A 27,411-nucleotide genomic window follows, 5' to 3' on the forward strand; every position below is an offset into this window, starting at 1 on the left:
CTATCATCGAAGCCATTGACATATAACGTAAAAAGAAGCAGTCCCACACAGACCCCTGTGGAACACCAGTAGTCACCGGCAACCAACCGGGAAAGGCTCCCTTTATTCCCACTCTTTGCTTCCTGCCAATCCTGCTTGATCCATGCCAATAAACAGCTTGTACTCTCAACTTGTTAAGCAGCCTCATGATGAATAAAAAACTGAGGATTATGGGCTATATAGGAGGGAAGGATTAGAATGATAGTGGAGTGGGTTAAAAGGTCAGCACTGGCTGAAGAGCCTGAACTGTTCTATGGGGTAGTGGCTGGCATATTGCGGTCTAAACTAGCTGGAATGATTCGTGAAATTTGTTCATTATATTTGATGCGGTACAGTAGCGTAGTGGTTAGTTAGCACAACACTTTACAGTACCAGTGACCCAGGTTCAATTCCCACTGCTGCCCGTAAAGAGTTTGTATGCGTCCGCCCACCACCCCGTGACCACACGGTCTTCCTCAAGGTGCTCCATTTTCCTCCCACAGTCCAAAGACCGTCAGGTTTAGTAGTTAATTGGTCATTGTATACTATCCCATGAATAGGCAAGGGTTAAATAGGGGGATTACTGGGTGGCGAGCCTTAAGGGACCTTAGGACCTATTCGGTGCTGTGTCTCAATAAATATAAATAAATATATCTTTAGCATTCCTTGAAGATGTTGGAATGACCTTAAGGAGACACCAGCTGTGGGATGGGTCCCTCTTTGAACTCTGTGGTAGCCTGAACCGGAGGCTGAATGGTGACGTTACAGAGGTTTTAATAAAAAATAAATAAATAAAATCGCAAGAGTCACAGATAAGGTGGTTGGTCACAGTCGTTTCCCCAGGGTGTTTCAATGGGCGAAGGAAGCGAACCCAAGTGCAGGACACAGAAACGGAGATCGAGTTTGGATGCTTACACAGGCGTAAACACCGGACAGCAAACAGGAGGGATCCTGACACAGAGCCCCGATATAGAGCCTTGACCCAGAGAGACGAAGTCTCATAGGTAATCCTCGAAACTGGAGCTAAACTTAGAACAAACGGTTCTAAGTGGTCGGGAAACGTAGTTATCTCACAGGAAAAAGACCAATGATCTGGCAACTAGTGGTTGTGATGCCAGGGTTCTTATACTGCAGTTCTTGATAGAAACCAGGTGTGCTGTCATCAAAGCGAATCAGAAGTAATTGGGAAATAAATGGTTGGAACCGAGGCACAATCAGTGGAAATTAGGAACAAGATAAGGAATAAACAATCGGGACCATGACACATGGTGGATGAGCTGAATCTAGAGGGGCATAGGCTTAAGGTGAGAGGAGAGAGATTTAAAGGAAACCTGGGGAGCAGGATTCTCTCACACGGCAGGAGGTGTGTGTATGGAACGAGCTGCCAGAGGAGGCTGTGGAGGCAAGAAGCGTGATTTTTTCAATACATTTAGACAAGGGCACGGACAGGAAAAGTTGAGAAAGATATAGACCAACTGAGAACAGCTCAGGTGGGTAGCTCGATGACCTGTTTCCATACTGTGGTTGTTATTTACGTGGTGGCTCCTGTTAAGTTTCCGACGGCTGGAGACAGATACAGCATGGAGTTGTGAATGGAAGGGGACAGTGTGCAGTTGTCAAAGGGGAATTCACCTCCTCACCCTGAAGAGAGTGCCATGGACGGAGCAGCTGAGTAGAGTCAAGTGCAGGAGACTAACACCCTGGAGATAATTCACATCCAGCCCTAGCCGGTTGTGACCCGGTCCGCAGACACTCGCCCCCAAATCTCATCGTGTTCCGTCTCCCGGACACCTTGACGCCGCACTCTGTCGAGCGGTGTCACCTCGCTCCGGATTTCAGCTCTCTTTAGGATTCTTTGGATCAAAGCCTGCAGGTCCAGAGACGAATGGATGGGAAAACGAGGCACAGAGTGAAGCTTCCTCCACACTAACCCCATTAGAGGCCCCCCAAAGGCAGATACGGCACAGCTTTGATAAAGAGGATATCTCCCACCACAATGACCCAATACTCTCAGGGTGGCAAGGGTGGGTAACAGAGAGAGTGTGGGTTACACCTCCCTCTATCTGACATTCCCCCCCCCCAAAACCAGTGCGTACAGATAGCTACAGAGTGATGCTCCCTCTACATCAGGACTTCCCAACAGGGGTCCACAGAGCCCTTGCTGAGTGGTATTGGTCCATGGCATAAGAAAAGGTTGACAACCAATACCTGCTCAAGACTGGATTCCACCTCAGCCCGGGTCCTATTGGAGTATAAAAATATTATGGAGTATAAAACTTGTATCGTTTGCTGTGTAACTAGTCAGTCTGCTATGCATGTACCCAATTTAGTAGAATGAAGTCTTAGGAATGTAGAAGACAATAGTATGTTAATGAGAGGTAGCTAAAGAAATGTTAACTGCTATGCATGTACCCTAGATGAAATGCTAGGAATATAGAAGACAATGGTGTGTTAATATATGTTAATGAAAGGTAGCTAAGAGATGTAGTCAGCTTTGAAATTTGCTATTTGCTATGCATTTATCCAATTGAATGTAGAAGACAATGGTGTAGTAATGAGAGGTAGCAAAGAGATGTTTTGCTTTGAACTCCTTTGCTGTGTAACCAAAACTATGTAGTCAGCCTTGATGTAGATTATGTAGTTTGAACTTGCTGTTTGCTATGCATGTACCCAATTTAGTAGGAGAATGAAATATTAAGAATGTAGAAGACAATGTTGTGTTAATAAGAGGTAGCTAAGAGATGTAGATTAGAACATGATTAAGTCAATGGGTAGAAACAATAGTGGCGGATGTACGTGTGATACACAACTGTAGACCGATTGCATATGCTAATACAACTAAACCAGGAGATTGCTATAAAACATGCTGTGTCCACGGATCGGTGGGCAATCAGCGACTAGCTCAATGACTGTCTCAGCTTTGATTTGCAAATTAAAGTTTAACCCTTCTTGAAGAATGTTCTGCGTCTCTTAGTCATTTGTGAGGCACGAGAAACCACGACAGTCCCTCGGAAGATCAGCTGGTGGGCTTATACCCAGGCCTGGCCAAGATGGCTATTCACCAGTCCAGGCAGTGGACGGTTGAGGGCTCTGCCAAGGGCCGCCTCCCTGCCCCTCTTCCAGGGTAAACTTCGTGCCCGCACGTCCTTGGAGTGTGCAGCCACGATGGGTACAGTGGGGGGGATTTCAGAAACCGTGCTTCCTCCGGGAACTGCATTATAGACAGCGATAATCATATTTTAATTTGAATGTGTTCATTGTCCTGTGAACTAGGGATGGGCATTAAATGCTGGCAACGCCCACATCCCGTAAATGAATCTTTAAAAATTCTTCATGTTTGTATTTTGTGTACTTTGGTGTAAACTTTTGTAGCTTTGTTTTAAAGAAAAGGTAGGGAACTCCTGCGCTACACTATTCCCCACCCATGAAAACAAGACAGGTTAGAAAGTTCTTTTCCACGAAGCGTTCCCAAGGGTCCTGAGGTCGAGAATTGAAAGGACAAAGGGAATGCAGGCACAGAGGCATCACCCATAAAATATTCCCAGTGGGGGCACAGCCCTGGTCAGATACAGAACATTAAATGTTCCTCAGACACTCCCAGTTCAGTTATACCATGGACCAGACCTCTATACTATCATTAAACTCCGTGAAACGTACACCACATATTAGACACAGTCCAGATCCATGTTCAGCCACTTCTGGAGTAGGCACAGCACAGGCTAAACACAGAGTAAAACCCCCTTTGCATTTTGACTTTCGGACCCCTGCCACCCCAGCCTTGTAGGTGCAGCCCGGGTCAGATGCAAAGTTTCCACAAAAACTTGAGTATTGCACACAGTTCTGGTCGCCCCGCTAGAGGAAGGATACTGAGGCTTTGGAGAGGGAGCAGAAGAGGTTTACCAGGATGCTGCCCGGCTTAGAGGACATGGGCTATTACCAGAGGCTGGACAAACTTAAACTGTTTGCAGTGGATTGGTGGAGGCTGTGGGGAGATGATAGAGGTTTATAAGATTATCAGAGGCACAGATAGAGTAGACGGGGAGATCTGTTTCCCAGGGTTGAAATGTCTAATACCAAGAGGGTATACATTAATGGTGAAAGGGGGTAGGTTCAAGGGGGATTAAGGGGTAAGTTTTTTACCCAGAGTGGTAGATGGAGGCAAATACATTAGAGGCTTTGAAGAGACGTTTGGATGTGAGGGAGATGGAGGGAGGGGGATTAGTGTTTGGGTGTTTTTGATTTACTTTGTGCCTGGTTCAGCACAACATTGTGGGCCGAATGGTCTCCACCTGTGTTGCACTGGTTTACATTCTAAAATCACCAAGCAGCACAACTTCATTCCAGCTGCTGGTGAGATGTGGTCTAAACCGCCAGAGTGACTGCTGAAATTTGTTCATTAAATGAAATAAAACTAATTTGACATCATTTGCATCTGGAACTTTTTGAATATTATAAAATTATAGCATCACAAATACATTTCCACTTCAAACAGAATTAAATACAATTTAAATTTATACAAAGCGTGCATCCAGACTGCATTTCTGCTCTGAACAACTCCACACGCACCTGGTCAGCTCAGCTCAGGGTTACTTGGTCTGAAGGTCCTCGGGCCCGAAGGACAAGGGCAGGAGTTCTTCAACAGTCATCGTCTTGCAGGTCTTATCTGGCTTCGTCATGTAGACCTCCCACTTCATTCCAAACTGTGACGGGATGGGGGGGGAGGCGAGAGGAGGGGCGGAGGGGAGAGCGGGTGGTATAGAGGGGAGGGGAGAGTAGGGGGAAAGGCAGGTGAGGGGGAGCAAGTGAAATACACGTCAGTAATTCTTCACTACCGGCAGATTTTTCTTCCCAAACCTTATTGATAATGATGATTCCCCCCCGATCCCGAACAGACTGCAGATCCCACCCCACAGAATGTCCAATGGAACCCAGGCTGACAGTCTGCCCGAGCCCCACGGTCACTGCCCGCCTCTCGCACTCCAGCTTCACGGGCCACTAGGATACCCTGGACACAAGGTCTTACCTCTCTCATGACCTGCCTGCACGCTCCGCAGGGAGTGATGAAGTCATCAGTCTTGTTGCTGAAAGGAAACAGAACAGCCTTAACACCTCACTGGGGGCAGCCAGAGCAATGCTCATAAGCAAAATATCAGCGTGCCTCATTCCTCTAATTCTGTGTCCAGCCTCAATGTAGCAGCAGTCTGGGAATGGGAAGTGAAATTAAAACGGTTGGTCACCAGGAGATCCCAGCGGTCGATGAACCGATTTCCCCACCAATCAGAATCTGGGTCTCGTCGATGTAGAGCAAGCCACATTTGGAGCACCTGACACAGTAAATAGCACCAAAGGATTCAAGTGACTCACCTGTTTAGGGCCCTGAACGGTGGCGAGGGAGGAGGTGTAGGGGCAGATGTAATACTGAGCACGGTGGCAGGGTTAAGTTCCTGGAGGGAGAATCGGTGGGGAGGCACGAGCAAATTGCAGAGAGAGGGATCCCTGCACAAAGCAGGGAGTGGAAGGGAGGTGAAGATTGGTGCTCGGACCCCATTGGAGAAGTTGCAGAGGATTGTATGTTGGATGCATAAGGAATACGGATGAGGACTGCATCAATAACAGTGGGAAAGGCGGTGGTACCCCTGGTTTCTGGTTAAGGAGGACATCTCGCATGTCCTGGAGTGCAAAGATTCATCATGAGAGTGAGGAACTGAGAAGAGGGAAGTGCATCTTTGCAAGCACCGAGGTAGGAAGATGTGTCGTCGAGGTAACTGTCAGTGGGCTTGTAGAAGATATTGATGGATAATTTGTCTCCCAAGATGAAGACAGAGATGTTGGAGGTGGACCGAATGAAGTAGGTGGAGGTTAATAGTGAGATTGCTGAAATTGACGAGCTCAGCATGGCTGCTGAAGTTAGCACCAATGTAGCATTCCTTATGTAGGTCTGGAACATGGACTGTTCCACACAGCCTAGGAAAAGGCAGGCATAAACGGTCCATGCTGGATAGAGGAGGGTGTTAGTGGAGGAAACTGGTTGGGCTTGTCTTCAAGAAAGAATAGAGGCCTTAAAACTTCCCAGTGAGGGAGGGGGGGATAGATGTGTACGGAGACTGGATGTCCAGGGTAAAAATGAGGTGGTCAAGGCCAGGAAACTGAAAAGTTGTTGAAGCAGTGAAGGTGTCATGGATATAGGTGGGAAGGGGCTGAACCAACGAGACAAGATGCAGTCGAGATACAAGGACACAAGTTTGGTTAGGGCAGCAGCAGGAGAAGCAATGGGCCTACTGGGGCAATTTTGTCTGTGGATCTTGTGAAGGAGGCAGTGCAGGGCTGAGGTAGTGGAGGCTGCAGAGAGATCTTCCAGAGGTGATGAGGTTGATGATGGGGTGGGAGACAGCGGCCTGATGCCTCTCAGTAGGGTTCTGGTTGAGTCCAAGAGTTGCCGTCTGGCCTCGGCAAGGGGGAGTTCACGTAGAGGTGGGGGAAGGTGGAGGTAAAGGAAATGAGATAATGGTCCAGAGATAGTAAACGCTCCTCTTAAATCAGACCTTGTGATTATGAGCCTCCTCTGGACCCTCTCTGGAGCTAGCACATCTTTCCTTAAATAGCGGGTGCAGCTCAAAGCCCAAAAGGAGGTTCCCCAAGCTACTTCTGAGATGATACAGTTGTCCTCCAAGAGAGGCCGGACAGTTTAGATCCACAAGCGATTACAATGTCCTTGACAGGATAGATCTTGAGATGTTTTCCGTAGTTGGAATATCTCTAACGATGGGATATAAGCAGACATCAGGGGGAGGAGAGCCTTGGAAATTCTCAGGTCACGAGAGCTATGCCGTCCGTAAGATGAAGGCATTTATATCTAGAGGAGCCCGAGTAGCCTGGTCATGTTCCATGTTCTCCTGCCCCCAGGATGTGTGGGGGGGGGGGGGGGGTCCTGTCCACTCTGACCTCGTTCCTCGTTCAGCCCAACCCTCCTGATTCCAGGGTGTCTGCAGCCCCTCTGTGTGAGACCGGGGTGGGGGGGGGGGGGGGGGGGTCCTGTCCACTCTGACCTCGTTCAGCCCAACCCTCCTGATTCCAGAGTGACTGCAGCCCCTCTGTGTGAGACCGGGGTGGGGGGGGGGGTCCTGTCCACTCTGACCTCGTTCAGCCCAACCCTCCTGATTCCAGGGTGTCTGCAGCCCCGCTGTGTGAGACCGGGGTAGGGGGGGGGGTCCTGTCCACTCTGACCTCGTTCAGCCCAACCCTCCTGATTCCAGGGTGTCTGCAGCCCCTCTGTGTGAGACCGGGGTAGGGGGGGGGTCCTGTCCACTCTGACCTCGTTCCTCGTTCAGCCCAACCCTCCTGATTCCAGGGTGTCTGCAGCACCTCTGTGTGAGACCGGGTTGGGGGGGGGGGGGGTCCTGTCCACTCTGACCTCGTTCAGCCCAACCCTCCTGATTCCAGAGTGACTGCAGCCCCTCTGTGTGAGACCGGGGTGGGTGGGGGGGGGGGTCCTGTCCACTCTGACCTCGTTCAGCCCAACCCTCCTGACCCAACCCTCCTGATTCCAGAGTGACTGCAGCCCCTCTGTGTGAGACCGGGGTGGGGGGGGGGGGTCCTGTCCACTCTGACCTCGTTCAGCCCAACCCTCCTGACCCAACCCTCCTGATTCCAGAGTGACTGCAGCCCCTCTGTGTGAGACCGGGGTGGGGGGGGGGGGGGGTCCTGTCCACTCTGACCTCGTTCAGCCCAACCCTCCTGATTCCAGGGTGTCTGCAACCCCGCTGTGTGAGACCGGGGTGGGGGGGTGGGTCCTGTCCACTCTGACCTCGTTCAGCCCAACCCTCCTGACCCAACCCTCCTGATTCCAGAGTGACTGCAGCCCCTCTGTGTGAGACCGGGGTGGGGGGGGGGGGGTCCTGTCCACTCTGACCTCGTTCAGCCCAACCCTCCTGATTCCAGGGTGTCTGCAACCCCGCTGTGTGAGACCGGGGTGGGGGGGTGGGTCCTGTCCACTCTGACCTCGTTCAGCCCAACCCTCCTGATTCCAGGGTGTCTGCAGCCCCTCTGTGTGAGACCGGGGTGGTCTCAGGACATATTATTGAGTGAGGTCGTGGAGGTCAGAGCAGGGGCTGGGGCCAGTGGGGTGAGGGTGGTTGAGGGTGTTGGGGGAAAGAGGGCAGAATCTGGGGGTTGGTGGTGAAGGTGTGGATGCCTCAAGTGGGTCACGTTTCCAGGCGTCACGGGTACCTGGCAATAGCGATGGACTTGAACTTGGTGCAGCCTTCTGACACAGCCTTGTGAATGGCTACTCTCTCGGCGCAGATCCCCACCGGCAGGCTCGCATTTTCAACGTTACAGCCTGGGGAGAGGAGAATGGGTCAGTCGCCTCACTCTGCATCGCCTCTGCGGTTTAGCCCCCCACCTCAGGTTCACCCCTCCCTTAACCATCACTCCCTCCACCCACCCCATCCACAGGGACATTGTCCCAGATATCTGCACCCACCTCATTCACAGGGGCCGATCCTGGATTTAACCCCTCTCTGTTTCACAAGCACCGCGTCTGGGGAGTCGTCCTCCTCCTTCACCCACGGCGATTGACCTCAGATTCTCCCGCCTCCTTCACCCACGGGGAGTTCGTCCCGTCCCCCCCCCCCCCGGTGTCGGGGTGCGCGGGGTCCTGTTGTCCAGCAGATTGGTCTGATGGTCAGCAGAGACCAAATCCCGACTCTCGTCGCTGGTCACTCTTGGTCGGTAGAGGCCGGAACAGGTAATGGTTTCTAGTTCATCGCCACCTTCAACTCTCCCTCCCTCCCAGATCACGTCCGACCTCCCCCCCCCCCATTGTTTCTCTCCACTGCCCCCAGCTCTTTCTCCACCCCCAACCCGTACTCTCCCTGTTCCCCTTCTGCCCAAACGTATAGTGCCAATCGCACCCCCCCCCACACACACACACACATCCTCGCCGGATCTCTGTCCCACTTGGAGTCCACCTCAAACCTTCCAGCGGCAGGGTGGCATGCTTTGGAGAAACGCGAGGAAGGCTAGGTGTGGGACATAGCAAAGGGGAAATGGGTCCAGGGGTGGTGGTGTGGTGGGGGGGGGGGGGAAAGGAAGCGGAAAGATGGGGTACATTCTAAAGGGAGCTTGCCAAACGCAGGTCTAGAGAGGGAAGGGATAATGTTTTGGGGTAAGAGGTACTGGAATGACATGGTTAAAACTCAGCGATGAAGAAATGGGTGCAGAACTCACAGCTGATCCGATCCGTTCCACAATTCAATACAAGGACAGAGGGGGTCCTCAGAACTACATTCCCCACCCCCTCCGTGGCCACATTTCTACTAATCTCCCCCTCGAATAAATCCAATGAGTTGGCGTCCGCAGTCCTGGGGGGTGGGGGGAGAGAACGGTTTGAAAGGAGAAGCTTTCCTCGTCATCTCGATCCCAGCCTGGATCCTGTCTCCTCGCTCTAGACAGACAGTCGGTGTCCCCTGAGGAAATTTATTCTCAGCAACAACATTTTCTTCCGCACGCCAGACGCTCCTAATGGACATATCTTGCCCTAAGACTCTTTCAGCCCCAATCACGTCTGTTGTACTCCCTCTAGCACAGGGCAGGAATGAGTCAAGACTCATGAGGGGGCTGTATCAAGCAAGAACAAGCCCTTCTGCCCACAGAGTCCGTGTCAACCATCAACAACAAAGTCAAAATTCTCTAAAGCTCCTATGTGTTCACATATCCCACCATGAGATTTATTTTTTTCCAGAAAAATAAATATAACACTTTACAAACAAAAACTGACAATCGATGTGCAAAAGACGACAACGTGTGCAAATTTAAACAAAATACCGAGAACATGAGTTGTAAAGAGTCATGGGTTGTAGAATGAGTTCTGAGTTGCAGTGAGTGAGATTATCCACGCCGTTTTAGGCGCACGATGCTGGTATGGCAACTGTTCCTGAAACTTTCAGTATTCCCTTTTATTTCCCCCCGGAGTTCTTACTAATTCCTCCCGATTCCTCCTCTCACTCACACACTCGGGGCAACTTAGAGCAGTTAATTTACCCCCGTGCACATCGTGTGGCGCAGCCGGGCGCCCTGGGGAACATACAAATGACAAAGAACGCCGGAGGTCGGGATCGAACCCTAACGTAACCGCTCCATCTGCCCCTGCGGTACATTCCCCTCCCTCCCTCCCTCCCTCACCCGGTCTGGGTTAGCGGTGCGCCGTCCGGTCACCTCACCTGTGAAGATTTTCCCATCCTCGGTCAGGAGAGCGGCGCCCACCGGGAACCTGCTGTACGGGGAATAAGAGCAAGCCTTGGCCTCGTGGCTTTTCTCGATCAGCCTGCCGGCCTCCTGCGCTTTCTGGGTGGCTGTTTGCTCTGCCGGAGTGCACATCCTGACCTGTCAAACACACACACACAGGGCCGGGGCTTTAGAAGGCTCTCGTAGCTCTGTATCAGACGGACAGTACCGACAGGCACGGACTGCGTGCTCTGTTATCTGAAGCAGCACAGGATAAGGCAATTGACCTTATCGTTGAACTTACTCTTTAACCAGGGCTGTCACAGTCCCTGTCTGCAAGAAAACAGATTTTCTATTCAGAATGCTGGGTGTGTGGGCATGAGCTGGACCCTACTGGGAATGGTTAAAGTATGTACTTTCCGCCAAAACTTCTCAATTGTAGGGCAAGACCAAAGTATATGAATTAAAGAGGCATCAGCAGAGTTGCATTTATTACAAAGCGGAGAAACATACGGGTAAAAACTGGAGAGCTTCTGTTTAGAAATGTAAGCTTTATGAACCACTTTAAATTGTAGAAGAGAATGACGAGCACAGAAAGATGATTTATTAAACCGTTTAAGAATTTTATTCCATCTTTCATCAGAAATCTGACGATTTAGGTCATGTTTTGGTTTTGTCCTACAATTGAAAAGTTTTGGTGGGAAGTATTCCATACCTTCTCACAACTTTTTAGGGTCCAGTTTGACCCAAATCCCCTTACTGCCTTGTTTGGTATTATTGCAAATGAAGATATAACTTTAAATACTCCTAACCTACAGGTTTTAGTTTTTACCTCTCTTTTAGCAAGAAGAGCAATCCTGCTTAAATGGAAGGAGTCTACCCCTCCTACACATCTTCAATGGCTACGTGATACTATGTCGTATTTAAATTTAGAAAAGATCCGCTGCTCAGTCTTAAATTCAAAACAATCCTTTTATGATATCTGGGGATCTTTCCTAAATTACTTTTCCAATTTATAAAGTTTAACCGTGCACAGACTTTTATTTATATTTTTATCTTCTCTTCTTAAGTGAATGTGTTTTTTTCTAATTATCCATTATCATCCATCAGCTTTTTTCTTTGGTAGTTGGCAGGGGGTTGACTTTTTTAAAATAAATTTTTAAAGAAATTTATTTTATGATGTATGACTTATCTTTAAATTTTTGATTACAGAGTGGTATACCTTTATGTTTTATACTATAACATTTTGATCAATTTTATTACAATATATGAATGCACACAAGTTACGTTGAGATGTATCTATGTGTTGCACTCTATAAATCTTGTTTTTTTTCTTCTGAATAAAATTATTGTAAAAAAATGTACTGATGTTGTGAAAATAGATGAGTGGGAGTTCTGTTGGGAATAGCTGGCAGATATGCTGAGACTAGAGGGTTTCTGCTGGGAGTGAGTGGGGAGTATGTGGCAGGTCCATTGAGAAAGGGTAACAGGTGTGTTGGGACTGAGTGGGGGGGTTTATATTGGGTGGGGGTGGGAGTTAGGCTTTTGAGAAGTGGTAACCGATGCAGTATGTTGGGTAAGTGGGGGCTTCTGCTGGGAGTGAGTGGCTGTTCTGTTGCAAACAGTAGATGTGCTGGGACTGGGTGGGGACTCCATTTGGGACTGAGTGGGAGTTTCTGCTGGGACACTGGGATCCATTTTTGTGCTCATTTCCTCATTATCCCTTGCACTACTGCTGCCTCCTGCACTCAGCGGGAACTACAGCCACCATGACCTCACGCTCCCATGGTCCTGCGGCTACCCCCCCCCCCCCTCTCTGTATCCATCTCAGGCCACCTAGCCACAAACAAACATTACAGACTCCTGTAACCATGGCGATGCTACTTCCTCCCATCATGCCTCTTGTTCCATTCCAATCTCCCAGTTCCTCGATCTTGTTTGGAGGATGAGGTTTTTGTCAGTTGCTTCGTTCTTGGTTGGTGGCTTCCCTCTAACATGGTTGACAAAGATGTTCTCATTTCATCTACATCTCACATCTCTGCTCTCACCCCCCCCCCCCATCCCCATCCACACCTCCAGGACAGAGAAATAAAATAATTCCCCTGGTCCTCACCTTCTGGCCACCAGTCTCTGCACTCAACCAACCAAAGTTCAAAGTACACTTATTACCAAGGTACTTATACATCTACCTTGAGATTCATTTTCTTGCAGGCATTCACAGTAGTACAAAGAAATACATTAGGATCGGTGAAAAACTGAACACAAGCAAGGATGACAAGCCACCAATGTGCAAAAGAAGACGAGGTGTAAACATACAAAATAAATAAATAACACTGAGAACATGAGTTGTAGAATTCTTGAAAGTGCATCTGTAGGTTCTGGAGTCAGTTCAGTATTGAGATGTGACCGAGGGGTGATAATTGTTCCTGAACCTGGTGGTGGTACCTAAGACCCCTGTACCTCCCCCTTGACGGCAGGGGTGAGAAGAGAGCATTGTCATGATGGTGGTAGTCCTTGTTGACGGCTGCTCCTTTGAGTCAGTGCTCAGTGGTGGGGAAGGTTTTGCGTGTGTTGGACTGGGTGTTGGTGTCCCCACACCAGGCCATGATACAACCGGACAGGATACTATCCACTGTGCATCTCTAGAAGTCTGTCAAAGTTTTAGGTAATGTGCTGAATCTGCTCAAACCTCTAAGAAAGTAGAGGCACTGCTGTGCCTTCTTTGAAATAGCACTTGCGTGCTCGGCCCAGGACAGTCCTCTGATACGATAACACCAGGGAATTCAAACACTCTCCATCATTCAATGTGATCTCATCAAAGTCAAGTTGATTGACGTATGCACAAGTACATGCATCCACATGTGCAATAAAATACATCTTACTCGCAGGAATGTCTCAGTGTTGGAGATGCCACATCCACAGAAACAGAACTTTATACAAAATGGTACAAGGAAGATAACAATTAGAACAAAGAAATGACCAATGCAATGTAAAATGGTCATTGTGTTGCTATACTCTGGGGTAGTGGTTAGGGTTGTAGTTGAAAGTCTTGGTCTTCAGGCTTCTGGAATTCCTGGCCCGGATTGTGGGATCTTTGATGACAGATATCGCCTTCCCGAGGCAGCTGCACTGCAGATAGATACTTCTGATGGTGGGGAGGGATGTTTCTGTGGAGAATCGGGCTGGGTCTCTGCAGCTTCGTACACTCCTGGCCGTTCCAATGCAACCGGTCACAATACTTTCAAAGTACAAATATTCAAGAGTTCAATCGTTCCGTTTAATATCAGAGAATGCACACGATCTACAACCTGACATTCTTGTTCTTCACAGGCATCCGTGAAAACAGAATGAATGACAGTAAAAACATCAGAACGCCAAAACTCCCCTTCTCCCCCCTCCCATGCACAAGCAGCAGCAAAGCATCAACCCTCCCCCTCCCCCTCCCCAATGCAGGTTTGTTAGAGCCTTCCTTGTGTCCACTGACACACCTTCCAATCTGAAAGGAACGTTCCATCTTCACTCGCTCTTCCATCTCCATTCACTCTTCCTCCATCACTCGCTCTTCCATCTCCATTCACTCTTCATCCTCCACTCGCTCTTCCATCTCCATTCACTCTTCCTCCATCACTCGCTCTTCCATTTCCACTCACTCTTCCTCCATCACTCGCTCTTCCATCTCCACTCACTCTTCCTCCATCACTCGCTCTTCCATTTCCACTCACTCTTCCTCCATCACTCGCTCTTCCATCTCCATTCACTCTTCCTCCATCACTCGCTCTTCCATTTCCACTCACTCTTCCTCCATCACTCGCTCTTCCATCTCCACTCACTCTTCCTCCATCACTCGCTCTTCCATTTCCACTCACTCTTCCTCCATCACTCGCTCTTCCATTTCCACTCACTCTTCCTCCATCACTCGCTCTTCCATCTCCAGCAACCGACCTGTCCTCTTTTCCAAGCAGCTACACTTGATCCTTCACCTTGACCGTTACCATCATCCTTGGAACCAAACGGACCTCCCAGGTAAAGCAGTGGTTCCCCTCCACTTCATCAGATCGGGGGCACAGCATCTGGTGTTACCAGCCTGGTCTCCTCAACACCAGTGAAACCAAACACAGCTGGATGATGTCTTTGGAGGGCATTTGTATTCATTGCCTTGGGGCACCCCTGTGAGCTTATTGATTGCCACCTTAATTCTCCATACCTCTCCCTCTCACGTCAAGTTCAGGTCTGATATTGGCATAGGCCAATGGGGTATAAATGTTGTGAAAATTAGCTTTTTCCAGCAGCGGCTACACAATGTATTACAAACACGACCAACACAAGTCAACATAAACATAAATTACACAAAACTTAAGGCAACAAAAAATGAAAATAAAAGTTGAAAGAGTCTGAGGTTGAATTAGGGCTTCTCAGCTGGGTCCCAGTGGGGGAAAAGCTGTTGCTGAACCTTGATGTGCGCATCTTCCAGGATGGCAGCATCGAGGAGAGGGCATGGCCCAGATGGTCGGGGTCCCTGGTGATGGTCACCGACTTCCTGAAAGGTGGTTCACAGAAATGATTCCAGCATTGAAAGGCTTGTCTTATGAAGAGCATTTGACGGCTCTGGGCCTGTACTCACTAGAATTCAGAAGAATGGGGAGTGACCTCACCAAATGGTCCAAAACCCTCATAAAGTGGATGTTTCCTCCGGTGGGAGAGTCTAAGACCAGAGGACACAGCCTCAGTCAGAATAGAGGGGCGTCCTTTTAAAATGGAGATGAGGAGGAATTTCTTTAGCCTGCGAGTGGTGAGTCTGTGGAATTCTTTGCTACAGGCAGCTGTGGAGGCCAAGTCTTTGTGTACACTTAAGGCAGAGGTTGATAGATTCTTGATTGGTCAGGGCATGGAGGGAAATGGGGAGAAGGCAGGAGATTGGGGCTGAGAAGATGATTAGATTAGCCATGGTGAAATGGCGGAGCAGACTCGAAGGGCCAAATGGCCTAATTCTGCTCCTATATCTTGGGGTCTTATGGCACCATGTAATTGTACTCCCTCTGTTGTACAATACTCCCCAGGGCCCTGCTGTTCACTGTGAAAGACCTACCTGAACCAGATTTATTCTTGCTGACGTGTGATGTGAAATTTGTTGTTTTGTGCCCCCTGTACTTTTTGATACTGGTTTAAAATGGCGCTGGTGGAGACCAGTGACTGCTTGTTAGCAGCAAACAAAACAAAGAATACAACAAAATATTAATAATACTGTTTCCGGTAAAATTTGTGGCGAACAATCACCACAAACAACTGAGAGGCGGGTGAAAGCAAGGCTGAGCTGAAGGGTCGAAGTGAACGGGTGCAAGGCGAGGACGAGGAATATTCGAGGCAAAGCCGGGGTGAGGAGAGCGGAGGAGAGGCAGATTCCGAGGCCCAGCCACCTAAACGGAGCACAAGGTTTGATTAATCCAAGTGCTAGGTCAATTTGGAAAGGTCGGGTAAGGGCCAAAACATGGCGGCGGGGTCCAGACCCAAGGCGTATTGATACGACAGGGACTAGGTCCTAGAGCGAGGAAGAAACTAATGCTTGGACAATTTAAACCTTGGTGCAGCTGGATTGAAAAGAGGCAGGGTGTCTGGACCACAGGTGAGGATTGGGCTGGTTTTGCTCCCTACTCTGTGCTGAACCGAGGGTGAGGCCTGCTCCAGGCTTCATTTCTGCGGACTCACTTTCATTCTCAATGCTATTTGCTTACTTTTATTGTTTGCACAATTTGTTATTTTTTCTCCCTCTGCACGTCGGGTGCTTGTCGGCCTTTCTCCTCATGGATTCTTTGGGTTTCTTAGTAAGGTTTCACTTCTAAAGTAATGGTTCCCCTGTAGCAACAGTGTTTGGGTTATGAGTAGAGATAACAGGGGCTCTGGAATGTACACCATCCAATTAGAGGCGTGTTGTTTCTTCTTGTCTGTCTGAGAGAAGGGATTTGCGGGCTTTTGGTTCAGGGGACGATGGAGAGAGAAGATGCCAGAATGGGGAAATCGTAGACTGTAGGACTGAGTGGAGTTGGAATGGGGTCGGGAGTTGATGATGGCTGGGGGAAATCGATGGGGGACAAGCAAAAGTGAAAACAATGAGCTCCAACGTACGCATTAGACCGTTTCATTAAACTGAGCCCTTTTTCCTGTCTTTACTAACCCTATAATCAAATTAAGAATTGTAAACCTCAATCGTTTGATCGCATATTGTGTACTGTTTGTTATTTCTGGGTAACAGGGGAAAACGTCACGCAGCATCCACACAAACAAGATTTCTCAAATTTGTCTGGGCCGGTGGCCGTCTGCCCCTAGATTAACAAAGCTGGCCAAACCTGAGAGTTACATTTGCTTTGAGGCTGCCTGTGACATACAACCTTTTATAATAAACGTGCTTTGAACTTTGATTCCCTTCTCCATTTTGTAGTGCAAACTAATCACGTCCATTTTCAAACATTGATAAGGGTGACAAACAATGGGTTCAGCACAGACCCCTGAGGGACACCACTAATCACAGCCCTTCACTCCGAGAAAAATCTTCCATCATCACCCTCTGCTTTCTCCCATCAAGTCAATTGTGTGCCCTATTGGTAATTCCCAGGGAAGGTGATTAATAGACTCAAGGCCGAGTTTCTGGTTTTCAAACTTCACCTCAATCTTTGAGTGGGGTAAGATTCAGACGGTGTAGGAGGGATGAGGGGGGTGGAGTGGAAGCAGGAGCAGAGGTAGTGAGGCACAAGCTTAGAGCTGAAAAATCTCTGCAATCTAAATTGGTTCAATGAGGGCACTTTGTTAGATTGGTAAACACTACAATAACTGGCCAAAGAGTCCTGAACATTGCCCGAGGAAGACATGTCAAATATTAATTTGTAAGAGTGCAATGTAAACTTGAAAGAGAATTTTTAATTTTTTTAAAAAAGGGGAAATTGTAGATGTTTACTAAACTGTTGACTCTTTCCAACATTTGTTGAGTTTGCTTTTGGAGAAACCACAAGGTCGTAGAACTGGGGGCTTTGTTGATCTTTTCCTCTGTTTTCTGATTATCCAAAAGTTGCCCTCCTGGGATCTAAAACAATATTTAGATGGTGGGCAAAGTCCCTTTCACCAAGCTCGAGTGGTGCCCTGGACTCTGAACATCATTCCTGGAAGTCTGATCACATGCCCACCAGTTGTGCCTCTCCGTCCTGTGCCATTGGCTGTGCAACATGTCAGTCTTTGACAAGTTCTGCCTTTCCTGCCAACCTTGACGGAGTGACCATTTCCTGACTGGAAGGCCTGTGGTTGAGAGTCAGATCAGCCTCATGCCCAGAGTTTTCAGACCTCAAGAACTAAATGCACCCAAGAAATTATAAAGTGGTTAAATGGCTTCTCGTGAGCTGCTTGGATTTTGGAGTGGTGAAATTGGGTTGAGGTAGATTGACCTATTAGTCAGACTGAATTTTCCACCTCTGCTATAAATAATCCTCCAAATCAGATCTTTAGTACAAGATGTGTAGGGAATTCAGCCTCCTCAGATCTGCCCTGCCATTCAATAATATCATGGCCAATCTGCCACACACCTCCATTCTTCCTCTATACTCTTCCCAAGACCCCCAGTTCCTTCATTTTTAAATAACTCCAGTCATCTAGCCTCCACAACCCACCGAGGTAGAAATTCCAAGGTTACACCTTCTACAAGAAGTTCCACATACCCCAATTTTAAACATCGATTCACTTATCATGTAATTGTGAACCCTCGTTCAAGAATCCCTTACTAGATTAGATTACTTTATTGTCGTTGTGCCGAGTAGATACAAAGCCAATGAAATGCAGTTAGCATCTAACCAGAAATGCAAAGAATAGTGTTATTTACAAAATAACTGAGTAAAAAGTAAGTGTTACAGCACACAAATATAAAAGTACTGAGACGGTACAATATGGGTGCAATACTGCTTAGCGCTGTGATGTGAGGTTCATCAAGGTCACAGCCTCAGGGAAGAAGCTCTTCCTGAGCCTGCTGGTGCGGGAGCGGAGGCTCCTGTAGCACCTACTGGATCGGAGGAGGGTAAAAAGTCTATGGTTAGGGTGAGATGCATCCTTGATAATGCTTTTTGCCCTGCCCAGGCATTGTTTATGGTAAATGTTCTCAATGGTGGGCAATTGGGTGCCAATAATCCACTGGGCAGTTTTCACCACCCGCTGGAGTGCTTTGTGGTCCGATACAGGACAATTACCATACCACACTGAGATGCAGTTGGTGAGTCTGCTCTCAATGGTACAGCGGTAAAAGTCCGTCAGTATCCTGGGACAGAGGTGAGCTTTCTTGATGCTCCACAGGAAATAAAGGCACTGCTGCACCTTTTTGATCAGGATGGAGGAGCTATGAAATATCTTGATGTCCTTATGTTTAGGATCCTAAGTTTCAATAACGTCACCCTATCAGTGGAGGGGGGCTGTGACCAATGGATCGGTCCTGGGACATCTGCTGATGGCGACAACTGATCTTGGTGAAAAGGTAGGTGGTTTAATGAGTGAGTTTGCAGACACCACAGAACTGGTGGTTATCGAAGGATACAGCACAGATGGTTACCAAAGGATAGAAAAAACAATCCTTTGGAAATTTGGCTGGGTTAATGGGAGGTGGAGTTCAAAGTACCTTCACTATCGAAGTACGCATACATTATACAACCTTGAGATTTGTCTCCTTACAGGCAGCCACAGAGCAAAGCAACCCCTTTAAAAAAAAACAAACACCCAATGAGCGAAGAGAGAAAAAAATTATGCAAACAGTAAAAGTAGGCAAACGCCATTCAAAACTGAAGTCTTATTAAAGACACGAAGCCAGGCACCACTGCAGCCAGAGCTGGCCACAGCCTCAGGTCAGCGACGAGTGGGAATCTCCTCTTAGGCTGGGTCACGGTTGGTGCCGAGAGTTGGAGAGAAGGATATTGAGACAGACTGGAAAAAGATACTTGTAGCTCCCTCTTTCAGTATATTGTGAGGAGTGGCTTAGTGACTTGTTGATGAATACTATTTTGTTTCTTTTACTACCTTCTTTCTGTATTCTTTACTTTATATAACTTTAATGAAGTAACTTCTCCAGCCAGCTGGCCAGTGCACTTGACCAGGTACGCAGCAGGGCTGATGCCTCGCAAGGGCCAGGAGAAAGTTCTGACGTTGGCCTGCAAGACAGAGAGAGCAGGGTTACCGAGTACTGTAAAGTGTGGCAGCATTCTCCCTCTCAACATGTGCGTAAGACTTCAGAAAACATGGAGAGCATTTTACGACCCGACAGACTGGATATTGAACCTCAATCTCTGGAAGCCAGCATCGCTTTTGAACTCTGGCTTGCGTGCTTCCAATCGTACCTGGAAGAGATTCGTGTGACCGAGCCTGCAATGATGCACAAAATTCTCCTCTCCAGGGTCAGTTTGCGGGTCGTTCCTGAATCATTGAGTAAGTGTCTTCAGGCTTCTGTACCTCCTCCCTGATGAAAGCAATGAGAAGAGGGCATGTCCTGGGTATTGGGGGCCCTTAATGATGGACGCCACTTTTTTGAGACATCGCTCCTTGAAGATGTCCTGGATACTACAGAGGATAGTGACCAGGATGGAGCTGACCAAGTTTACAATTCTCTGCTGCATAACTCAATCCTGTGCAGTAGCCCCCCCCCCCTCCCCACCCCATACAGTGAGGCAGCCAGTTAGAATGCTCTTCACGGTACATCTGTAGAAATCAAGATGTACAAACACGCTGGAGGAACTCAGCAGGTCGGGCAACATCCGTTGAAAGGAGCAGTCAATGTTTCGGGCCGAGACCCTTCGTTGAATGCTCCCTTCAACAGATGCTGCCCGACCTGCTGAGTTCCTCCAGCGTGTTTGTACGTGTTGATTTGACCACAGCGTCTGCACTGCACTTTGTGTTTACATCTGTAGAAATCTGGGTGTTTCTGGAGACATACCAAATCTTCTCAAACTCGCTATGAAAAATCACCCCTCTTTGTAGCTGCGTCAATACGTTGGGTCCAGGACAGATCCTCAGAGATATTGACACCCAGGAACTCGAAATGGCTCACTCTTTCCACATCTGATCCCTCTGTGAGGACTGGTGTGTGTTCCCTCGTCTTACCCTTTCGGAATGGTGATGGTTCACTTTGTTTCCTTTACTTAAAAGATACCAGTGTCGTCTACCTACATGTGCTGTGTGTCTTTAAGAACTGTTTTTACTGAATGGTATGACTTGATACATTGTACGATATTGATTGAGAGTTACTACCTACAGTTGAGGACATTTACCTCAATGGTTGCCTCTGTTTATACAGGGAACCACACAAAGTCACGTGCAAACAGTAGGGACAATCAGGGATTTTATATCGTGAGCATAACTGCTACCGTGGTGTAAGCAGGATATTAAATGAAGATAATTGGGAGAACAGAACTGTTCATTACTTTTAAGCTAATAACTCCCATCAATTAAATAGCTGATTTACAAACTTTTTTTTAAATAGAAAATCAAATAACTTGACTAAGTTTTTAAAAAGTGATACCGAAAGAATTTCCAAAAGTGAGTTAATTGTTTGATACAATGAAGAGAAGGGAAATCCCCCTGATCCCGGTGAGTGTAACTCTTTCCTCACGTGGAAATTTACGTTCTTCTCCCATCTGTGATGGTGCAGGGAGCAGGTAGAGCAAAAGCTGGGACCACGAGCAGGAGAGCTACGCCTAGAGTCCCCTGACTGTGAATTACTAGCACCGGCTCTGGGTATGTGGATCACGCAGTTGGAGCTAAGACCACATGGCACTGCGTGTTGTGGCTGTACAGGAGAGAAAGACAGCAGTAAAGGGGCAATTAATGAGCTAGTGGGTTCAGGGGCGTGTCGAGAATGGAGGGGTAATCATTCACATTCCTCTGGCTACAATCAGTATAGAGTTTTGCCTCTGGGATAGTAATTTAAACCAGTTCAGTTGTCTGGTACTTCCCAGAAATGACTGTACGGGGCAGCAGAGAGAAATACTGCGCTATAAAAAGTATTCACCTTCTCCCCCTCCCGGAAGTTTCATGTTTTACTGTTTTACAGCATTGAACCACAGAGGATTTAGTTTGGCTTTTTTGACACTGATCAACAGAAAATACTCTTTTGTGTCAAAGTAAAAACAAATAGGGTTAAATTTATTACAGATATAAAACACAAAATGATTGATCGCATAATTACTCACTCGTTCGTAAGGTTGTCAACCCGAGGAGTGGTGGTGGGGTCAAGCCCTCACTACCTAAAAGTGCTCCCCACGACATGCGCCTCAAATAGCCTCCGACAACCAAGTCCAACTCCCGGCCTCTAAGCCCGGCGGAGCTGTTTCTACTGACAGGAGAAGGGGGGTCCTGGCGCCTTAAAACCAGTGCTTCGGGTGGATGGAGCTTGTCAGCCTGGGAAGGCAGTCCATCTAAGAGAGGGAAAACTCTGATTTCAAACCTCCGCTGCCTTGCGGCCGTACCCACTCATGGGAAAGGCTTCGGGAGTAAACCCTGAGGACAAATCCGGAGCTGGAGTCCCTAAGGCAGTCCGACGTTGTCTTCAACCTCATTCTGGCAACTCCTGTGATGACACCGGTGCGAAGCTGTACCGGCCCTTGCCCTGCAGTAGCGTGGAGAGGGGAGAGCAACTGCTGGTCTTCGGTACAACCCTGCCCAGGCCCGGGAAACCTTCCAGACGCAGATCCATAGTTTTGCAAGACTAACGGATGCCAGAACCAATTACTCACTCCCTTCAAGCCAGTATTTAGTAAATGCACCTTTGGCAGCAATTGACTCTGTGTGGATGGGTCTCCATCAGCTTTGCACATCTAGACTCTGCAGTTTTTCCACACTCTCCTTTACAAAACTACTCAAGCTCTGTCAGATTGCATGTGGGGATCGTGAGTGAACAGCCCTTTTCAAGTTCAGCCACAAATTCTCAATTGGATTGAGGTCTGGACTGTAACTTGGCCACAACCAGGTGATTAACTTTGTTGTTTTTAATCCATTCCTGTGTAGCTTTGGCTTTATGCTTGGGGTCACTGTCTTGCTGGAAAACAAATCTTCTCCCAAGCCGCATTTCCCTTGCAGACTGCATCAGGTTTTCCTCCAGGATTTCCCTGTATTTTGCTGCATTCCTTTTACCCTCTACCTTCACAAGCCTTCCAGGGCCTGCAGCCGTGAAGCGATGAAGCCACCACCGTGCTTCATGGTAGGGATGGTTTGTTTTTGATGATGTGTAGTGCTTTTAGCTTACACCAAACATAATGTTTAGTTTGAGGGCCAAAAAAGCTCAATTCTGGCCCTTCTTCCAGTTGACTTCAGGATCTCCCATATGCTTTCTGGCAAACTCTAGCTGAGATTTCATTGGAGTTTTTCCCAACAGTGGCTTTCTCTTTGCCACTCTCTCATAAAGCTGCCACTAGTGTAGCCCGCAGAGAATAGCTGTTGTATGTGCAGTCTCTCCCAGCTCAGCCACTGAGGCTTGTAACTCCTCCAGAGTTGTCTTGGGTCTCTTGGTGACCTCCCTCACTCCTCACTAGTCCCTTTTTTGCATGGTCACAGTCTTGAAGATGGCCCGTTCTAGGCAGATCTACTATATTCTTTCCATTTCTTGATGATTGACTTAACTGTGTTCCAAGGGATATTCAGTGACTTGGAAATTTTCTTGTATCCATCTCCTAACTTGTGCTTTTCAATAACCTTTTCACAGAGTTGCTTGGAGTGTTCTTTTGTCTCCATGGTGCAGTTTTCGCCAGGATACTGACTCACCAGCAGTTGGACCTTCCAGATCCAGATGTATTTTTACTCCCACCAATTGAAACACCTTGACTGCATTATTTGACTTCTACAGCCAATTGGCTGCGCCAGTGATGATTTGGTGCGTCATATTAAAGGGGGTAAACACTCATGCAATCAATCAATTAATGTATATAATTAATGTAGATCACTTTGTAGAGACCGGTTTTCACTTTGACACAAGAAAGCCTTTTTCTGTTGATCAGTGTCCTAAATTCACTCCATAAAACAATAAGACGTTGTAAACTCCTGTGGGGTGGTGAGTGCTTTTTATAGGCACTTTATGTGGTTGAGACAAAAAAAGGATTTAGTGCTTTCTCAGCGTATCTAACAAATAAACTCCTCTCAGACTTCTAGCCGGGTATAGATATCAATTTTAACTGATGTTTCAATGATGAGGTCCACCATTATCATCAGGGATGATACCTTGGCACATCTAGTCTCATAGTATATGTACCCTGTCATCTATCCTTCCTGATTGGTTAGTCTTCAACCAATCAGGTTTCCACTGTCATATTCCATAAACAATTCTTCTTTTACACTCTTCTCAATCGTAACCTGTAGTAATTTTGTCTTACATTGTACTGCAGCACAAAACAAATTTCACAACGTATCAGCAAATAACCTTGATTCTGAGAAGGATGAACTGTAGGTGCAAGTTGGGGCATTTGCATAGAACTGGGTCAGAACAAGATGGGATCACAATAATAGACAAACATAATTTGCCTAAACTGATAACACAAACAATTGTACTACTTCTCATTAATACTGAATGCACCATTTAAACAATCACAGGCTAGGTTCAAAGAAGTATATGAAATCTGGGGTAATGTCTTCTACAAAAGCTATTTGGAGTCAGGTGTTCCAATCAATGAGATGAGATTAGATGTGTGGGTTGTAGAGGTGCCCTGCCCTATATAAAAAAAAAGACACACACAGTCAGGTTACTGACAGAGCCTGCTCTTCTCAAGAAAGATCAGTGCACCATGCCTCGATGAAAAATGACTTTCAGAGGACCATAAAATTGTAGAGATGCATGAAGCTATAAAAGGCCACAAAAGTATTTCTAATGACCCCAGTGTTTATCAGTCCACAGTAAAGAGGAATTGTCTACAAATGGAGGAAATTCAGTACTGTTGCTACTCTCCCTAGGAGAGGGCATACTGCAAAGATTACACCAAGAGCATGATATGCAATGCTGAAGGAGGTGTAAAAGAACCCAAGGGTAACAGCAGAAGAGCTGCAGTGATCTCTCAAACTTGCTAAAGTCTCCGTTCGTGTGCCCACTATAAACACTGAACAAAATTAATAGAAATTGGATGATGCAACAAGACAGTGATCCGAAACACAGAGGGAATCAATAACAGAATGGTTTAAAAAGAAGAATATTTGTGTTTTGGAATGGCCAGGTCAGACTCCAGACCTTAACCCACTTGAGCTGCTGTGGCATGACCTGAGGAAGGTTGTTTGTGCAAGGTATCCCAGAAATACCGATGAACTGAAACAGTTTTATATGGAGGAATGGTCTAAAATTCCTCCACGCCATTGTGCAAGTTTGATCAGCAGCTACAGGAAACGTTTGGTGGAGGTTATTGCTGCTAAAGGAGGTTCTACCAGTTATTAAATATACTTTTTCCAGCCTGGACCGTAAATGATTAAACAAAATGTTCAATGATATGAAAATTACAGTTGTTCGTGTATTATTACCTTAGTAGATTGTGCTTGTCTATTATTGTGACTAAGATGGAAATCAGACCACATTTTAAGTAATTAAACCATAGAACATTACAGCACAGAAACAGGCCTTTTGGCCCTTTTTTCTGCCTAGTCCCACTGACCTGCACCTGGCCCATATTCCTCCATACACCTCTCATCCATGTATATGTCCAAGTTTTTCTTAAATGTTAATAGTGAGCCCGCATTCACCACTTCATCTGGCAGCTCATTCCACACTCCCACCACTCTTCGTGTGAACCCCCCTTTAAACTTTTCCCCCTTCACCCTGAACCCATGTCCTCTTTTTTTTCTCCCCTAGCCTCAGAGGAAAAAGTCTGCTTGCATTCACTCTATCTATACCCATCATAATTTATATACCTCTTTCAAATCTTCCTTCATTCTTCTACGCTCCAGGGTAGAAAACCAGGTAATTGCAAAAGATTCACAAGCTTTTTCTTGCAACTGTATGTATCATGGACCTAGGCATCATCCCTGATGAAGATGGCAAGAGCTTGTCATTAAAATGTTGGTTAAAGTTGATCCCTGAAGAGTCTATTTGCCAGGAAAGCACTAGATCCTTCTTCAGTGAGTTAAACATTTGATACAATAAAGAGTGGGTAAGTCATTCAGATCCCGGTAACTGTTCCGTCACATGGAAATCCACATTCTTTTTCCGTCTAAGATGGCGCAGTGAGCATCTGCTACTTCAGCAAAAGATGGGACCATGAGGGAGAGCTACTGTTGCCGGAGGCAGAGAACAAGACAACCCTGACTGTGTCTTAGTTGGGACTGTCATATGTTGAAAGATTGGAGCGACTGGGCTTGTATACACTGGAATTTAGAAGGATGAGAGGGGATCTGATTGAAACATATAAGATTATTAAGGGATTGGACACGCTGGAGGCAGGAAGCATGTTCCCGCTGATGGGTGAGTCCAGAACTAGAGGCCACAGTTTAAGAATAAGGGGTAGGCCATTTAGAACAGAGATGCAGAAAAAGTTTTTCACCCAGAGAGTGGTGGATATGTGGAATGCTCTGCCCCAGAAGGCAGTGGAGGCCAAGTCTCTGGATGCGTTCAAGAGAGAGTTAGATAGAGCTCTTATAGATAGCGGGGTCAAGGAAAATGGGGAGAGGGCGGGAACAGGGTACAGATTGTGTGTGGTCAGCCATGATCACAGTGAATGGTGGTGCTGGCTAGAAGGGCCGAATGGCCTACCCCTGCACCTACTGACTATTGTCTATTGTATTACTATCTGATGCACGCAGCTGGAGCTATGACCATATGTTTGTGTTGTGGCTAAACAGGGAGAAAGAAAGAACTCTGTGCTGATGGACAATTAGAGGTTAGTTCAGGGGTGGGGCGAGAATGTAAGGGGATGCAGACACATTCCTGAGGCTATCACCAATACAGTGTTTTGGCTCTGGGATAGTAATTTAAACCAGTTCAATTGTCTGGTACTTCCCAGTAATGACTGTAGGATTAGGAGGATAGCAGAGAGAAGTATGTGGTTAAGATTCCTTTGCCACACCCATTTGTGCTGCTCCACAGATTCAGGTTCAGTCCTGACCTCTGGTGCTGTCCGAGTGGATTTAACTCTTTGTAGATACTGGCTGAGAGTTACTGCCTATAATACAGGATGTTTGCTTCTAGGGTTGCCTCTGTTATTTGCTTCTACAATGAACCACAGAAAGTCACGTGCAAACAGTAGGGACAATCAGGGATTTTTTTTCTTACCAGGAGAAGACAGATGGAGATCCACATTCAATGGCCCCTCTCTCTGGATCAGAAGTAACAGACTGACATTCCAAATCTTAAAGCAATTTTTAAAAAATCACAATGACATCAGAGCTCTGCAAGAAGCTGATTGGCTCGTGAGCATAACTGCCATCTTGGTGTAAGCAGGGGATTAAATGTAGATAATTAAGGAAAACAAAATTGTTCATTACTTTTAACACATCAATTAAATAGTTGATTTAAAAAAATTAAAAATAGCAAATCAGGGTGATAATGTTCAGTGAGAATACTGAAAGAATCTAATAGTGAGTTAACCAACACAATGAAGGGAAGGGAAGTCACCTTAATCCGAGGGAACTGTTTCATCATGTGGAAATCCACATTTGCCTCCCGTCTGAGAGGGTGCAGGGAGCAGCATTAGTTGGCAAAGCAGATATCTAGACCACGAAGGAGAGCTTCCACAGTACAAGAGCCCACTGTCCAAGTATTACTAACCGGAGCTATGACTGTATGGCACTGTTTGTGTTGTGGAGGAAGAACCCCATGGTGACAGACAATTAAGAAGTTAGTGGGGTCACGGGTGGGCGAGAACAGAAGGTGAATCAGACGCATTCCTGAGGCTATTATCAGTACAGTGGTTTGCCTCTGGGAGAGCAATTTAAACCGGTTCAATTGTCTGATACATTCCTGGCAGTTATTGTAGGATTAGGAGGATGGCAGAGAGAACTGTGCGGTTGAGATGGCGCAGGACAAAGGGACTTGTATTCCTCTGCCACACCAGTTAGTGCTGCTGCAGAGATCAAAGTTCAGTCCTGACCTCGGATGTTCATGTTCTCCTGCTGACCATGCTTCCCCGGGGGCTCCAGTTGCCTCCCACTTCCCAAGGTTGTGCTGGCCGGTTAACTAGTCCTTGGTGGCATTAA

General features: G+C 47.1%; 1 protein-coding gene across 4 annotated transcripts; it reads right to left on the reverse strand.

The window, feature by feature from the left end:
* Window positions 1-4,440: 4,440 nt before the first annotated feature.
* On the reverse strand, window positions 4,441-26,967 carry LOC132383007 (cytidine deaminase-like). 4 transcript variants are annotated; one of them, XM_059953676.1, is made up of 5 exons: window positions 26,831-26,967; window positions 10,239-10,401; window positions 8,245-8,356; window positions 5,042-5,099; window positions 4,441-4,718 (listed from the first exon to the last, which is right to left on the reverse strand). In XM_059953676.1, the coding sequence occupies exons 1-5, from the start codon at window positions 26,855-26,857 to the stop codon at window positions 4,605-4,607; spliced, it is 474 nt and encodes a 157-aa protein (XP_059809659.1). In that variant the 5' UTR covers window positions 26,858-26,967; the 3' UTR covers window positions 4,441-4,604. The 4 variants fall into 4 exon arrangements, with proteins under 4 accessions (XP_059809659.1, XP_059809660.1, XP_059809662.1 ...); XM_059953677.1 differs by lacking the exon at window positions 26,831-26,967 and adding an exon at window positions 26,489-26,530; XM_059953679.1 differs by lacking the exon at window positions 26,831-26,967 and adding an exon at window positions 19,279-19,399.
* Between the last annotated feature and the right edge of the window lie 444 nt (window positions 26,968-27,411).

Source organism: Hypanus sabinus, chromosome 29 (genome assembly GCF_030144855.1).
Source record: "Hypanus sabinus isolate sHypSab1 chromosome 29, sHypSab1.hap1, whole genome shotgun sequence".
Taxonomy (NCBI): domain Eukaryota; kingdom Metazoa; phylum Chordata; class Chondrichthyes; order Myliobatiformes; family Dasyatidae; genus Hypanus; species Hypanus sabinus.